Here is a 14,664-nt window from a genome sequence, read left to right as displayed (position 1 = left end):
TAAGCAGTCTATTGGGCTGGTGAAGAATATTCAGCAGCTCACCATCAGTTACAGACAACATTTCCAGTATTGTTTTCATTCTAGATTATTATTCCAAGCAACACGCGCAACGTTTTACTGGAACGTCTGTCTCCTGATACTCCTTATTCAATAAATGTCGTTGCTTTGTATGCTGATGGAGAAGGAGATCCAAGTACAGGACAGGGAAGAACATGTAAGTAGAAAATCATGCACGTTATTGCCCAACTCTGATTAGTGTGAATTACTCCTTCCTAGCTAGTTCTCTAAATATGCTTTGGTTCTTACATTCTGCACTGAACCTTACATGAATGTAGTTTATCCCATTTCAGTGATTAAAGGTATTGAATAAATGTATATGAGGGAAGCTTTGCAAAGAAAATTTTGCTGTATTTAGTTCAATATTATGTCTCTGAATACAGGTTTAAAGTATATTCTTTGAACACTTGAAATGTTCCACTTTAAAGTATTCAGAAGAATTAAAGCCAGTTTTCATATTAAGGACTAAACTATGAATATCCAGAATTTGGTAAATGTTAATATACTTGTGGATTATCAGACTCAGAGAGAAACCCTAGTGCAGGGGTAGGCAACCTCGGCTCTTTTATGACTCATGGACTTCAACTCCCAGAATTCCTGAGCCAGCCATGCTGGCTCAGGAATTCTGGGAGTTGAAGTCCATGAGTCATAAAAGAGCTGAGGTTGCCTACCCCTGCACTAGTGAGTACTGACAGGTCTGTGTATATAATATTAGCATGCAGTTCATTGTGACTGAAAGTGACCTTCATGATTTCATCTTAGATTGTCAATAGTATGTTCAGATTGACATTTGGCCTTTAGTACAAATTTACAAAACATTTGCTATTGCTAAAAATGTAAAACTTCAAATATTAGGATTTTATATTAGATAAGGTCAAGAGAGAGGCATCTTTGTCCTCAAGGATAGTTTTGAGAGGACAAATTTTGTCTGTTTAGGACTCCTTTTGAAACTCACAAGGATGATCTGCTCCAAATCTTACCCAGTGGATGGTTGGGCTATGTAGATGATGGAGGAATGAAGAGGACAAGAAAGGGAGAAGGAAAGGAGACAGGTTGAGCTGTGGTAGTGAATGGAGGCCATTTGGCTAGAGTGAGAGTATAATTCTGTTGGATTAAGGATACTACAATGAAAGAATGGGTAGAGAGTAGGATTAAAACTGGAGGAATTGTGGAGGAAGCAAGATGGCAAATCACAATGATAGAGGAAGGATGTTTCTGGAGGAAAGAAACATTATAGAATGAGAAAGTTGATTTAATCGTCCAACGAGATGAAAGTGCAATTTCAGAAAGCACAATTCTGTGTTTGGTCATTACAGAGGTAGACACACATTACTAGCTGTGTCACTGTCTATTTTATTTCAGTTAGTGGGAAATAAATAATCTCTAAATTTTCTATGAAGCTTATTTTATGAACATTCCACTATCTGTTGAGTTGGCCATTCCAGAGTAAGCAATGTTCCTATTTAGCTTGTAAAAGTTGAATAAGCATTGAATAAATTTATAATTCTCACTTGACCAGTTTTAATTTTTGTTTTGATAAATGCAATTATTTTAGTTGAATTATTTTAGTGATAGTTTCTGAAGCCACGAACAGTTATATATTGAACATTCACCAGGACCATGAAACCAGATTAACTATTAGCTATTCTAGAAGGATATAGCAAATCAAAAATGTTCACAATTTGAAACTTACAAGGGATCATAATATTGGATTGCATAAATAAATTTTATTAATTTAACCGTTTTGGAAAATTCTATTATTTATTTGTTTGTTTGTGAGCAGCTGTTTTCTACCATGTTAAAGCAGTGAAGTTAAGAAAAGTAATTTTACCTGCCCATGCTCATAATTGCTCAGTATCCATACTGCGTTGATTCAAGCTCTAGTTGTCATCAAAAGCAGTGCATTTTTCAAACTGAGCATCATTTGAAAATTACTGAGTTAGAATCAGCCAATGGAATTAATTGACGCACAAAGTTAATGTTAAGGATGTGGAAAATGTTCTGTGTACAGAACTTCTGGTTTCAGATGGGCTGTTGCCAAAAAAACTTCCTGCATATTGTATGTGTCTGCTGTATGCATGGAAGGGAACAGCTGTTTTTTTCCCAAGTAGGGAAAAAGCCAGGAAGGCTAAGAAGAGATTGAGAAGCAAGAGAAGAAATAATTGGAGGATTGGTGGGCAAATGAGAGATGCAGTATTAGGAGCGGTTAAATGGATGAGGGGAAAAGTATCCCTTCTGGATTTTGTTTTATCCAAGTTTCAGTTCTTCCAAACTGGCTAATCCAAAATAGTTTTGGATCACAATCTCTAGAATGCCCATTTTGTCCATGCCCCTGTAAAGATTTAAGAATGCTTTGAGAATATTACTACACTGAATTTATTTTATATTTAACGTTCATTTATCTTAGTGCCTCGTAGTGGACCCAGGAACATAAGAGTATTTGATCCAACAACAAACAGTCTTTCTGTTCAATGGGATCATGCAGATGGGCCTGTGCAGCAATATAGAATTATATATAGTTCTATTTCTGGGGACCCCATAGATGAATATGTAAGTTTGTATTTTTTAATATATGTAATAGTTGCTTTACTATTACTTTGCTGCTGCAAGGTAATGGTTGCATTAATTGTTAATTTCAGTGCCTTATTGTGTGGAAGTTGTTGAATGAAAAATGAAATGAAAAATACTATTTTCTCATTACATAATTACAAGGTGGTCATGTCCTATATATCCAAGACAAGGCTATTCAGTTACGTATAGACAATAATTTCTTGGAAGAAATACATAGAACTATTTGTTCAGTCTTCGTGTTCTCCAGTGAAACTAATTTTACAAATCTTAATAGTATTTCAAACTATTTACTAAAAAGGGCAAAACTATTCCATCCTCTGAAATAAAACTATTAGAAATAGATCTTGCCCTATTGCAACCAATAGGCTAGATTCCATCACATGTAGAGTAAACGAATTGAAATAAATGGTGTTGTTAATCATGGTATGCTTGTTCCACTAATTCAACTGGGTTTAAAAAGTCCATCTGTGACCTACTATATGGGCATTTTGACCCACATAGTAATCTTCAGCTAAACCTCGAACATGTTCTGATTGCTTGCACCTGACACTGTTTCTAGAAAAACTTGCCAAGTAAACTGCAGAGACTTGTCAGGCAGTCTCTGAGAACCAGACTTTGAACGAAAGAAAAAATATACGGTATATAGCTCAAGAGCAGAAAATATAGGCAGGGATTACTTCTGGGATCTGTTCAAAGATGATCAAGAACCAGAAAATACATATTTGTAGAAGCAAATTCTATCCACCTCAATTGGAAGGATAATTTCAGTTGATTCATTTCTAATGACCGTGATATACCTCTGTTTTATAAGCATGAGCAGTAGGAATGAGTTTTGGCTCTCAATTTTTGTTTTAGGCATTCTTCCAATGTTTTTTATAGTTTATAACTTCCTACTCCAAATTTAGTAGCAAAATTTCGACAATATACTTTAGCCAACTTATTTCCCATAGGGAGGTTAAAGGCATATGTTCTGCTGACTTCTGTAAAAATATACATATATAGGCATAGTTATGATTATTGCTTATTTCTGAATGAACCTATATTTTGCTATGTCTCGGTACTATACTTGAAGAAAACATATACTGGTATGGTGTAAGAAGGAAAAAAAAACATTAATGGCCAATCTGTGGGAAATAAAAGGATATTATTGCATTGTTGTATTGTTTTTTTACTGATTTTATTATATACATTATGTAACTGTGATTAAGGCAGTATAAAGGTAAAGGTAAAGGTTCCCCCGCACATGCGTGCTAGTCGTTTCCGACTCTAGGGGCCGGTGCTCATCTCCGTTTCATAGCCGAAGAGCCAGCGTTTGTCCGAGGACGTCTCCGTGGTCATGTGGCCGGCATGACTAGACGCCAAAGGCGCACGGAACGCTGTTACCTTCCCACCGGAGTGGTCCCTATTTTTCTACTTGCATTTTTACGTGCTTTCGAACTGCTAGGTGGGCAGAAGCTGGGACGAGTAACAGGCGCTCACTCTGTTACGCGGCACTCGGGATTCGACCCGCCAAACTGCCGACCTTCTGATCGACAAGCTCAGCGTCCTAACCCACTGAGCCACCGCGTCCCTGTATACAATCTCCTAATAGAATAAAAACAAATAAATATGAATTACTGAACTAAATTTTAATTTCCATGTTTAAGGCTGTATCTAGTTTCATCTGGATGATTTTTACCCTTATACTGTTAAAATGTGCAATTTAATTCCTAATGCTAACAGGCATACAGTGACTCCTCAACATGTGTTTAATCTGATGGGTGGACCAAAATGGTTGGTAAATTATTAATAATTACTAATCTATTAATTGTACACTGTTTCCCCAATTGTAATTTGTTTTAGACAACAGTACCTGGCAGAATAAACACTGTGTTGCTACAGCCTTTGCAGTCAGATACACCTTATAAAATTACTGTTGTAGCAGTTTATGATGATGGAGATGGTGGACAAGTGACAGGAAATGGAAAAACAGGTATAATTAATATAACTGTTGTCTCAATGCTCTTTTTGATTTTACATAGTAAAGTTCAGCTGATGCTGAAGGAGAGCTTAAAGTTTGTAAAGGAAAAAAAGTATATAGAATTACTGTCCTTCAAATTAGTCCTCCAAACCAGTTGAAGTAGTTCTATAGAGCCAAGTTACTATGAGGAAAACTTGCCATTTGTCAACCCAAGTTGAAAAAAAATCTTAACATAGTATATCAGGTGAACTCTGAAACTATCCATTACATTTCTGAAAATACTTATTAAAAATATTTGAACAAATGTCATATAATATATATGATACAAATTATCTGTGGTGAAATGTTGACATTTAAATTATTAATTTTATATCCGATACTCAATTTAAGTGGGGCATATGTAACTAAATCTCTTGCTAAGTCTAATAGCGATATATTTACATTGTTAAATCATCTGAGTTATTACTATATATATTCTCAGAACAAGATAAATAATTCCCTATGTCCACCATTGGAATTTTCTGCAAAAGGCTGATTTTGACAATAAAATAGTGCGCAAAGTATTCAGTTTTAATTTAGGATCCAAAATTATAAATTAATTTTATTTTAGTATGGAAATTTCAGCCTTTCACAATTTTGAAAGAAGTAAAAAAATAGACTGGGCATTAGGGTATATTAAATATCTTTTTTCCCTAACTTAATGCATTTAATTCTTTTTTTTTTAGCTGGGCTGCTTTCTCCTCAGAATATTCGTATATCTGATGAATGGTATACCCGATTCAGAGTGGCCTGGGATCCTGTCCAATCTCCTATCTTAGGATACAAAATTGTGTATAAAGTTGTAGGTAAGATTACAAATGCTGGGCTGCCAACATGCAAATATGGCTTTGGGACTGAATATTATCAGCACCTTTCAATAATTGTTATCAAAGCAGATTTTGCTGTAGTTTTGCCAGAGAGGCCTCTATTGACATTCCCAAATAATTGCTGTCAGCAAAATAGGAATTCACAATTGGACGGGTCAATTGTCCGGCTCATTATAAAGCAGCTTTTTATGTTAACATTAACATTCTTTTTCATATTTTTTTCTTCTTCTAAGGTTCAGATGAGCCCATGGAGGTATTTGTTGGAGAGGTGACTTCATATACTTTACACAACTTACTGCCTAGTACTTCCTACGATGTGAAAGTATATGCTCAGTACGAGTCTGGACTTAGCGAACCTTTGGTAGATCAAGGCACCACATGTAAGGCCAAAGCTCTCCCTCCCCATATATTAATGCTGATGTAAGAATACTAATAATTGCAGCAAGAGACTTTGATCTCTTGGAACCTGCCTGCTCTGTAAGAAAGATACATTTGAAGAAATGTCCTATTATGTTGGGCTTTCAGAGAACATACCATTGTCCAAGAAATGTTCAATCTCTGAATCACTGTGGGTCATTTTAACATCCTGCTGTTATCTCTGTGTTTAATGTGATGAAACATGCCAATTTGATAGCAGTTTATCATCCTACCAGCCATGGCCCTTTTGTGCATGCATGTGATGTCAAAACACACTTATGAAAGGTACAAAGCTTATGCTTCAAAGCTTCTTTTCATGCTGCCTCTTCTTGCCCTCCCATGGAAGATGCTGAATAGCAGCAACTCCTGTGTTATACGTACAGGTATATGTATGTATATTTCTAAGATTTTGAAGCTTAAAGCTTTATTAAATATAATGGATGACGCACAAACACACGCACACACACACATATATATTTGGATATAAATGTATCAGTACAGTCCATTTTGGTTGAACATTTAATATCAAATTCAGTTTAAATGCTATATGATAAGTGGAAGATCTGTAAAGCATTCTGACTTCTTTAATGCTGGAATTTCCATGGCTAGATCCAGTTAGGAGGCAAAAGCCTTCAATGTGTAACTGATTAAGGTCTTGTCAGTTTCAGGTGGCAGCCAAGCCCCTGATTGGAGTTCTACCTAATTATCAAATTAAGGTCACAAAGGAAAGCTTGTTATCTTGTGATTAGCTTTTATGAGGGAAGCATTGAGCTGCAGAAAAGCTGCTCTGGAAGAGATAGTTGCTAGCTATTCAAAAATCCAGATAATATATAATTGTAAGGTTATGCCTGCCAGATTGAGTACATGCAGACAAAGAGGTTTGCTTTTGGCCGGATATCTGGTAACCCTAATCCTGAAAGACTTAACATAATTTGTCATAATTGTAGAGTATATCTCACTTATTCCATTGGATTAATGGATTTTTTTCTTTTATTTTCCATAGTATACTTGAATGTTACAGATTTAACAAGTTATAAGGTGGGATGGGACACTTTCTGTATCAAATGGTCAGCGCATCGGTCAGCTTCTTCTTACAGACTGAAACTAAATCCAGCTGATGGTAATTATGGTTTTGGATGAAAAATTGGTTACATGTCATGACTAATTTACAAAATATCTAGTGATCCTTTTAAATTATTTAGCATATTTGAATTGCATTGTTCATCATCCAAATCTCCATGGATTGGAGATGCTACAAATAATGTCAATAAATAAGTATGAAGTATTGTTGTTTTCAGCCAAAGAGCATTATTTCAACTGCCGGTCAGCTGTTTCTTCTTTGATATCCTTGCTGTCTTTCTGAATTTGTCACAATTATTCAAAATGTGCATACGATCATCAAATGTCCAGTAACATATCAGTTTATTATAAACGTTATATACCTGATTTGAACAAACTTTGCCCCTAATGGTCCTTCATTTACAATTTTCCTTATTACAATTCAGTAATTTATCAATACAGATTATGTCTTGTTACTGCAAATAATGCTTCCTATTTGCATAATATGTATAAATAATTTTGAAATGTTACACAAACAGAATATGTTACCAGATCAAAAACTACTTTTATTTCCTGTTTTATTTTGGAAAAAAGCAGGTATATATGAGCATTAAGGAACTTTGAAGCAGATGAAAACAAGTATTAAACTTAACTCTCCTGCATCATAATTAAGAATATTGCTTACTAAGCTATTCTTTCTTTGTGTGCGTCAGCTATTTCATACCTTGTCTTTCTCGCATTCTGGCAATTCACCAGCCTACAGGCAGAATTGCCATGGTTTAGAAGATTAAAAACAAAAATAAAAAAAAACACATTCCGCTATAGAGCTGGTAGTGCTGCCGTATAACAATTTCACTTCTTCATGACATGTATTATGTTGTGAAGACCTATGATGACACAGTGTTTAGAATGCAGTACTGCAGGCTACTTCTGCTGACTGCCACCTGCCAGCAGTTCGATCCAGACTGGTTCAAGGTTAACTTAGCCTTCCATCCTTCCGAGGTCAGTAAAATGAAGACCCACATTGTTGGGGACAATATGCTGATTCTGTAAACTGCTTAGAGAGGGCGGTAAAGCGCTATGAAGCGGTATGTAAATCTAAGTGCTATAGCTATTATACTGCTTGCAAACAGTGATGTGTACATAAGGTCCTACAAATTAAGTATTTTTATTCTCTCTTGCTTACAGGATCTAGAGGTCAGGAAATAACAGTGCGTGGATCAGAAACCAGTCACTGTTTTACTGGGCTTTCACCTGACACTGAATATAATGCTACTGTCTTTGTTCAAACTCCAAATCTTGAAGGTCCTCCAGTCTCTACAAAAGAACGCACATGTAAGTCCAAAATGACAGGAACCGCAATAACAATAACAAAACCAGAACAACTTTAGAGAATCTATAAAGAATATAACGAAAGCTTTTTTTCTCTGAATATACCATTGGTTTAGTAAATGGATTTTTTCCCCCGAACAACCCAGCTTCCCTTCATTCATGAATTGAAAAATGTGCATTTTTTGTGACTGCCAGTATTTCAAAAAACAGGTGGATTCCAGTCTTCGCATTCTGCTTACCAGACAAAAATAGGCTTGTTCATTGCGCTAAGCCATACCTGGGAGTTTGGGGGCGTTGTATGATATATGGATCATCCATCACACCTAATACAATATTTGCACTTAAAGGAAGCCATTATGGAACATTTAACAAACTGTGGCTTTAAAAAACAACCTTACAATACTTGTACCACAGATGCCATTTGCTTTATAATTATTCGGTGTGCATTTCTTGTCAGTAAAGCTGAACAGCATGTGGGCATTAGGCTGAGAAGAGACAACAATCTTTGCTACCTATGTCTATTGTGTTAGCATTTTGATACTTTTCACCCTCTTCCCATTCCTTACCTTTTTTGCAGGGCAAAGTAGTTAAGTTTTATAGATACGAGATAGTTACATATCATTTTTAAGGCAACATTTCCAACACAGCATCATGAAAGTACAAGGAGGATGGGTTACGAGGGACATCAAAGATGATCCCTCCTGTTTTACCTTTCACCCATCCCCTATCCTGTCCTTCAGAGAAGGGGCACAGGATGGAACAGAAGAGACCATTCAGCAATGTACAGGCTTCATTCCCAACTCTTATTCTAGGGGAGCTGTAATCTAGCACTGTAATAAGTGGCCATGGTGATAGAACTTCAAAATCCCTGAAACATATTTGAGCTATAGTTTAGGAGACAGGAGGATCCAAACCTTTGCTGGAAAATGTTGGTAAATTTCTAACAACTGATCTGCCAAGGGAGCAGCTTCCTATAGTTCTGTTCCACTTGCATTATTTCCCATTTGCTTATGAAAATGCAAAATATTTTAATTGATTTCCTTTAGTAATCAAGCCAACTGAACCTCCAACGCGACCACCTACGCCACCTCCACCTCCAACAATCCCACCTGCACGGGATGGTAAGTGTTTGGTTTTTGATGTCTATAAGATCTAAAAAAGAGTTCTGGAATTTACCTTGGTTCAGAAAACTGTAATTAAGAATAACGATAGCTTGTAAACAGTGAAGTAAGTTCTGCTCCAATGGCATTTAATCATTCCCCTGTTTTCTGTATCTTTACATTTGAGTTAGCATTTTAAATTTTGTTTTGTGGACAGATTTGGCATACATAAGTGTCTTAATGTCTTTTGTATAAATCCAAATAGAGAAAGTTTTTTGGAAAGCTTTTGCATAGCAAAACTGAATAACAGAGTTAGAAGGGACCTTATAGGACTACTAGTCCAATCCCCTGCATTAGACCCTATATCATTTTTTTTTGACAAATGCCTGTCACTTTGAAAAGTTCCAGTTACTACATCCTATTGTTTTTTATTGTGCTGCATCTTCTGAATGATTTCTGAATGCCATGTATCTTTTAGTATGCAAGGGTGCCAAAGCTGATATAGTCTTCTTGACTGACGCTTCTTGGAGCATTGGAGATGAAAATTTCAACAAGGTGGTGAAATTTGTTTTCAACACGATTGGTGCATTTGACCTAATAAATCCACATGGAATTCAGGTTAGTCAGTTCTTAAATATTAAGCAAGATATATAGTTGGTTTTTGCATATCTTTCAGTAAATACTGTAGTTATAATATGGCAGTTTCAGTTTTAAAGAGCCTATCACCTGTGACAAAAAAGAAAAAAATTAAGAGCCTTTTCATAAGAGCCTTGGTGGAGCAGTGGGCTAATGCCTCCTTAAGTAACACCAGCTGCCTGCAATTAGTACAGGTTCGCATCCCACCAGGCTCAAGGTTGACTCAGCCTTCCATCCTTCCGAGGTAGGTAAAATGAGGACCCAGATTGTTGGGGGCAATTAAGCTGACTTTGTAATAATGCCGCTGGGGGGGGGCAAAGCCCTAATAAGCAGGCATATACATAGAATGAAGGCTATTGCTAAGCACATTGGTTTGTGCTTAAATTGTAAGCCGCCCTGAGTCTTCGGAGAAGGGCGGGATATAAATGGGATTAAAATAAATAAATAAATAAATAAATCTTCCCTCTTCCCTTCCCTTTCCTTCTTTCCTTTTTAAATAGTCCTATTGCAACAATTCTCTAAATAACAGACTAATTAAAAAAAGAAGTCGGGCACGCATTTTTAAAAACCCACAATTATTACTAATAAAAAAGATGTGCTTGTACATATATTTATATGTAAGACTTACGTAGGATATGAGCTGTTGAACTGTATTTTCTTCAAGAGTATAACATTACGTTTTGGTGGTTTTTTTATTTCCATTTTAGGTTTCCTTTGTGCAATACAGTGACGATCCAAAATCTGAGTTCAATTTGAACACCTATGATGATAAGGCCCAGGCCCTGGGAGCCCTGCAGTATATTCAGTACAGAGGAGGGAACACAAAAACAGGTAATTTAGTACAACGTCTGAATAGTAGTTTCCAGAGATAGGTTTTCTCATATTGTTACTGCATAGGTTTTAACTTAGAATGTATTCCAGTGTTATTCCTCCCCCCTGCCCCCGCCCTTGCAGAGTCGTGGCTTTTGCTTGATGACCTGAATGAAACTCTTTTCTTTTTTATTGAAAAGTTTTAAAATACATGTTTAAAAACATAAACTCCCTCCCTCCCCCTCCCCCCCACTTCCCCTCCCTCCCCCTCCCCTCCCTGACTTCCCAGAGCTGAATACAGGGTATAAACTTTAACCAACTTAAGCTAAAATATGCTAACCGACTAAAAAAAGACACTATAAATTCTATCGCACTTTAACTCATCTTAATATAACTAAATAACCTAATTAGTAATACATCATATAATACTAATGCTTATTCATATACTAAATGAAACTTTCTAGTCCCATATTTATTCTGAATATAATCGATCCATCTTCTCCATTCCAAAATATATCTCTGTTGCGATTGTTCTTTCAAATATGCTGAAATCTTTGCCATTTCTGCCAGGTTTGAAACTTTCAAAGTCCATTCTTCTATAGTAGGCAGTTCCTTCTTCTTCCAATATTGCGCTACCAAAAGTCTTGCTGCCGTAGTTAAATTCAACATCAATTTAGTATCTATAACAGTACAATGAAACTCTTTTCTTGATTCACAGGAAAGGCACTTGCATTTATCAAAGACAAGGTGCTTACGTGGGATAGAGGCATGAGGAAAGGAGTTCCCAAAGTCCTTGTTGTCGTAACAGATGGTCGGTCACAAGATGAAGTGATGAAAGCTGCAGCTGTCATACAGCAGTCTGGTAAGCCACATTTAGATGGCAGGGTTTAATTCTGCAGTCTTCATCAAATCTCAGATTCTGTATCATGGTTGACTGGAATACATGCAGTTCAGATTGTGAGTGCTCCATAGCCACTTGTGCCTTCACTAGTGCATTGGTTGGAGTACTTTAAATACAGGTAAGTCCTCGACTTATAACTATTATGGAGCCTGCCTATTATGGTGGTAGGTCACGATGTCATAAAGTAGGGCATCGTGTGTTCAACCCAGTTTTATTAAGTAAATACATGGTCATTAAGAAACCCATTGTTCACTATGGGATCTTTTTGCTGAAAACCAGAAGTAAACGCGGGTTTTGGGCAAAAATGTAAATTTTGATCCCATGACTGCAGGACACTACAAATGGCCATAAAAATGCAGGGAGGTGGTGGTGGCCGTAGGAACCTCAGAATGAGGTTGCAAGTTCCTTTTGGAAGTCCATTGTAACTTTGAACAGTTACCAAGCAGCCAGTCATAAGTCGAGGATTACCTGTACTGCTTATCTCTGTATTTATGTCCACCATTCATCCCACCTTTATTACTTCATAAATTCCTCAAGGCAGTAAACATACCTAATACTCCTTCCTCGTCCTATTTCCCTCCCACAACCACAACCTTGTGAGGTGGGTTGAGCCAAGAGAGAGAGAGTGATTGGCCCAAAATCACCCAACTGGCTTTTGTGCCAAAGGTGAGACTAGCACTCATAGTCCTCTGGTTTCTACATCAGCAACTTCACCACTACACCAGTCTGGCTGTCAGTATTGGTAATGCAACTTCTTCCCTAAGGCTTCTGAGATCCTCACATGCCTGGGTAGTATCAGGTTGTTGCCCTAATATGATGGGACACTGAGCATTTTTTTCCAGTAGAACTTGGAGAAACTTCCCACGTTCATGTTATTTCAACCACTGCTATTGTCTTTGCAGGTTTCAGTGTATTTGTTATTGGTGTAGCTGATGTTGATTACCACGAACTAGCCCAAATTGCAAGTCAGCCAAGTGAACGTCACGTCTTTATAGTTGACGACTTTGATGCTTTTGAAAAGATTGAAGATAACCTTGTCACTTTTGTTTGTGAGACAGCTACCTCAAGTGAGTAAAAGTGTAAATCACAATTAAAACATAATCTGGTATTTATTTTATTAAGGAAAAGATATTTTTCCCCTCACTGTTACATAACCAGAAAGGAAGAGACGGTAGCGGAATACATGCTTTGCATACAGGAGTTCCCAAGCATAGCCTTTGCATATCCAAGTTGAACTTGGAATGATGCTAATAGAAAACCTTGGAAAATCACTAATGATCATTGTAGAATGTTTGTAGGTTGATTGACTAAAGTCCTGACTCTTCGGAAGGCAGCTTGCTTTTTTCCTAAAATGAGCATTAACATGAGCACATAAGCCTTAGCCCATATTAACATTCCACGCTGTCCTTATCTGGGAGCTCTTAGCTGAGATGGAGTGGCTTGCCTCATGATATCTTTTGAGTTAAAACAGAGCAGAATATTGAGTTGAACCAGGGAGGTTCTGTCTCTTTCTCAGGTCTTTTTCTGAATTTCTGCATTGCTTGTCTCTGAAGGAGAAACTTAGTCACAGTCTGTATTATGGAATCTGTCAGAGCAGATAAATACATAGATCATTGCGGATGGTGTTGGAATTGGAACTGGAAATAGAAATTGATTGGTGTGTGACCCTGGTAAAAAGCAATTGTTGATATATAAACCTGACTTCTCTCTGAAAACTTCCTAGTAGTAATTCCTTATCTTGGTGCCTTGAAAACAGTCTTGGCTGCAAACCTCATCAACCAGAGCTACCATAGTGAAGGCTTACCAGGTGCTAAGGCTAATAGATTATATTGAAGCAGGATTCCAGTGAGGCCTCAAAACCACGGCTGTGTTTGTAGAGCTAACTGTGTCATACGACATAGTTTGGAAGGACCGATTGTTACACGAGTTGTGCCATATTATCCCCTGCAAAAATCTCTATTGACTAATTAATAACATGCTGAGTGATAGGTCCTTTCAGATAATAATGAGCCACAACATGAATAAGTTAAGAAGATTAAACAACAGCCTCCCACAAGCCTCTGTAATGGCACCTCCACTATTCAACTTACACATATCAGATATGCCGGCGACAAGGGGAAGCAAATTTGGATATGCTGATGATTTTGCCACAGCAGTACAAGAAAAGCACATGGAGATGGCAGACAGCCTCCTGTCCAAAAGATCTTAAAATCTTGGGAAAATTCTTCACTAACTGGAGGCTCACTCTTAGCACCAGCAAAAAAGTAGCCATGTGCTTCCACCTTAACAACAAACTAGCATATGAAGCCCCAAAGGTCTACTAAAACTACAACTTACTTCCCAATGTTTTCCATTCAAAATATTTTGGAGTAATATTGGACCGGACTCTGTCTTACACCTAGAGAATGTGGCAGCAAAAATCAAAAGGAGGAATAGCATACTATAGAAATTATGTGGAACCAAATGGGGAACTTCAGCTGTCACCCTCAAGTCATCAGCACTAAGCTTGATCAACTCTGCAGCAGAATACTGTGCCCTTGTATAGCTTAACAGCTGCCCTAATAGTAAGTTAGACGCCAGACTCAGTGACACTATGAGGATTGTAAGCGGATGTATTAAAAACACTCTGACTTGCTGGCTTCCTGTTCTGAACCATACAACACCACCAGCTTTGTGAAGGCAAAATGTACTTGTGAGAGAAAAGAGAAAAAGTACGAACAGCTCATTCCTACCAGTGCATGACGACCTTCCGCACTATCAGCTGGAAGACTCAAATCCACTGGTACTTGCACAACATCTCCCCAACAACTTTCACATCGATTCCCAAAGAAAAGCCAAATGAATCGCTGAATGCCCAGATGTAGGAATACATATAAATGACCCCACAAAAAAAGATGCCAGGCTTTGAACTACTACATCAGCAATGGACAATCCTGAATAGGATTTGCACCTCAC

General features: G+C 37.3%; 1 protein-coding gene across 1 annotated transcript in view; it reads left to right on the top strand.

Annotated features, from left to right (window-relative positions):
* The window catches only part of COL12A1 (collagen type XII alpha 1 chain), a 124,788-nt gene that overhangs the window by 70,754 nt on the left and 39,370 nt on the right, over positions 1-14,664 (top strand). Inside the window, exons 35-46 of the mRNA XM_081336546.1 lie at positions 85-214; positions 2,465-2,607; positions 4,471-4,600; positions 5,314-5,433; positions 5,688-5,834; positions 6,875-6,991; positions 8,119-8,265; positions 9,309-9,383; positions 9,841-9,980; positions 10,706-10,829; positions 11,527-11,670; positions 12,612-12,776. Of these exons, the coding sequence (XP_081192672.1) occupies positions 85-214; positions 2,465-2,607; positions 4,471-4,600; positions 5,314-5,433; positions 5,688-5,834; positions 6,875-6,991; positions 8,119-8,265; positions 9,309-9,383; positions 9,841-9,980; positions 10,706-10,829; positions 11,527-11,670; positions 12,612-12,776 (1,582 nt within the window). The remainder of the gene's footprint in view (positions 1-84; positions 215-2,464; positions 2,608-4,470; positions 4,601-5,313; positions 5,434-5,687; positions 5,835-6,874; positions 6,992-8,118; positions 8,266-9,308; positions 9,384-9,840; positions 9,981-10,705; positions 10,830-11,526; positions 11,671-12,611; positions 12,777-14,664) is intronic.

Source organism: Vipera berus (assembly GCF_964194415.1).
Source record: "Vipera berus genome assembly, chromosome: 1".
NCBI lineage: Eukaryota > Metazoa > Chordata > Lepidosauria > Squamata > Viperidae > Vipera > Vipera berus.
Note: the sequence above shows the minus strand (reverse complement) of the source record. Positions and strands in the feature narration are given on the sequence as shown.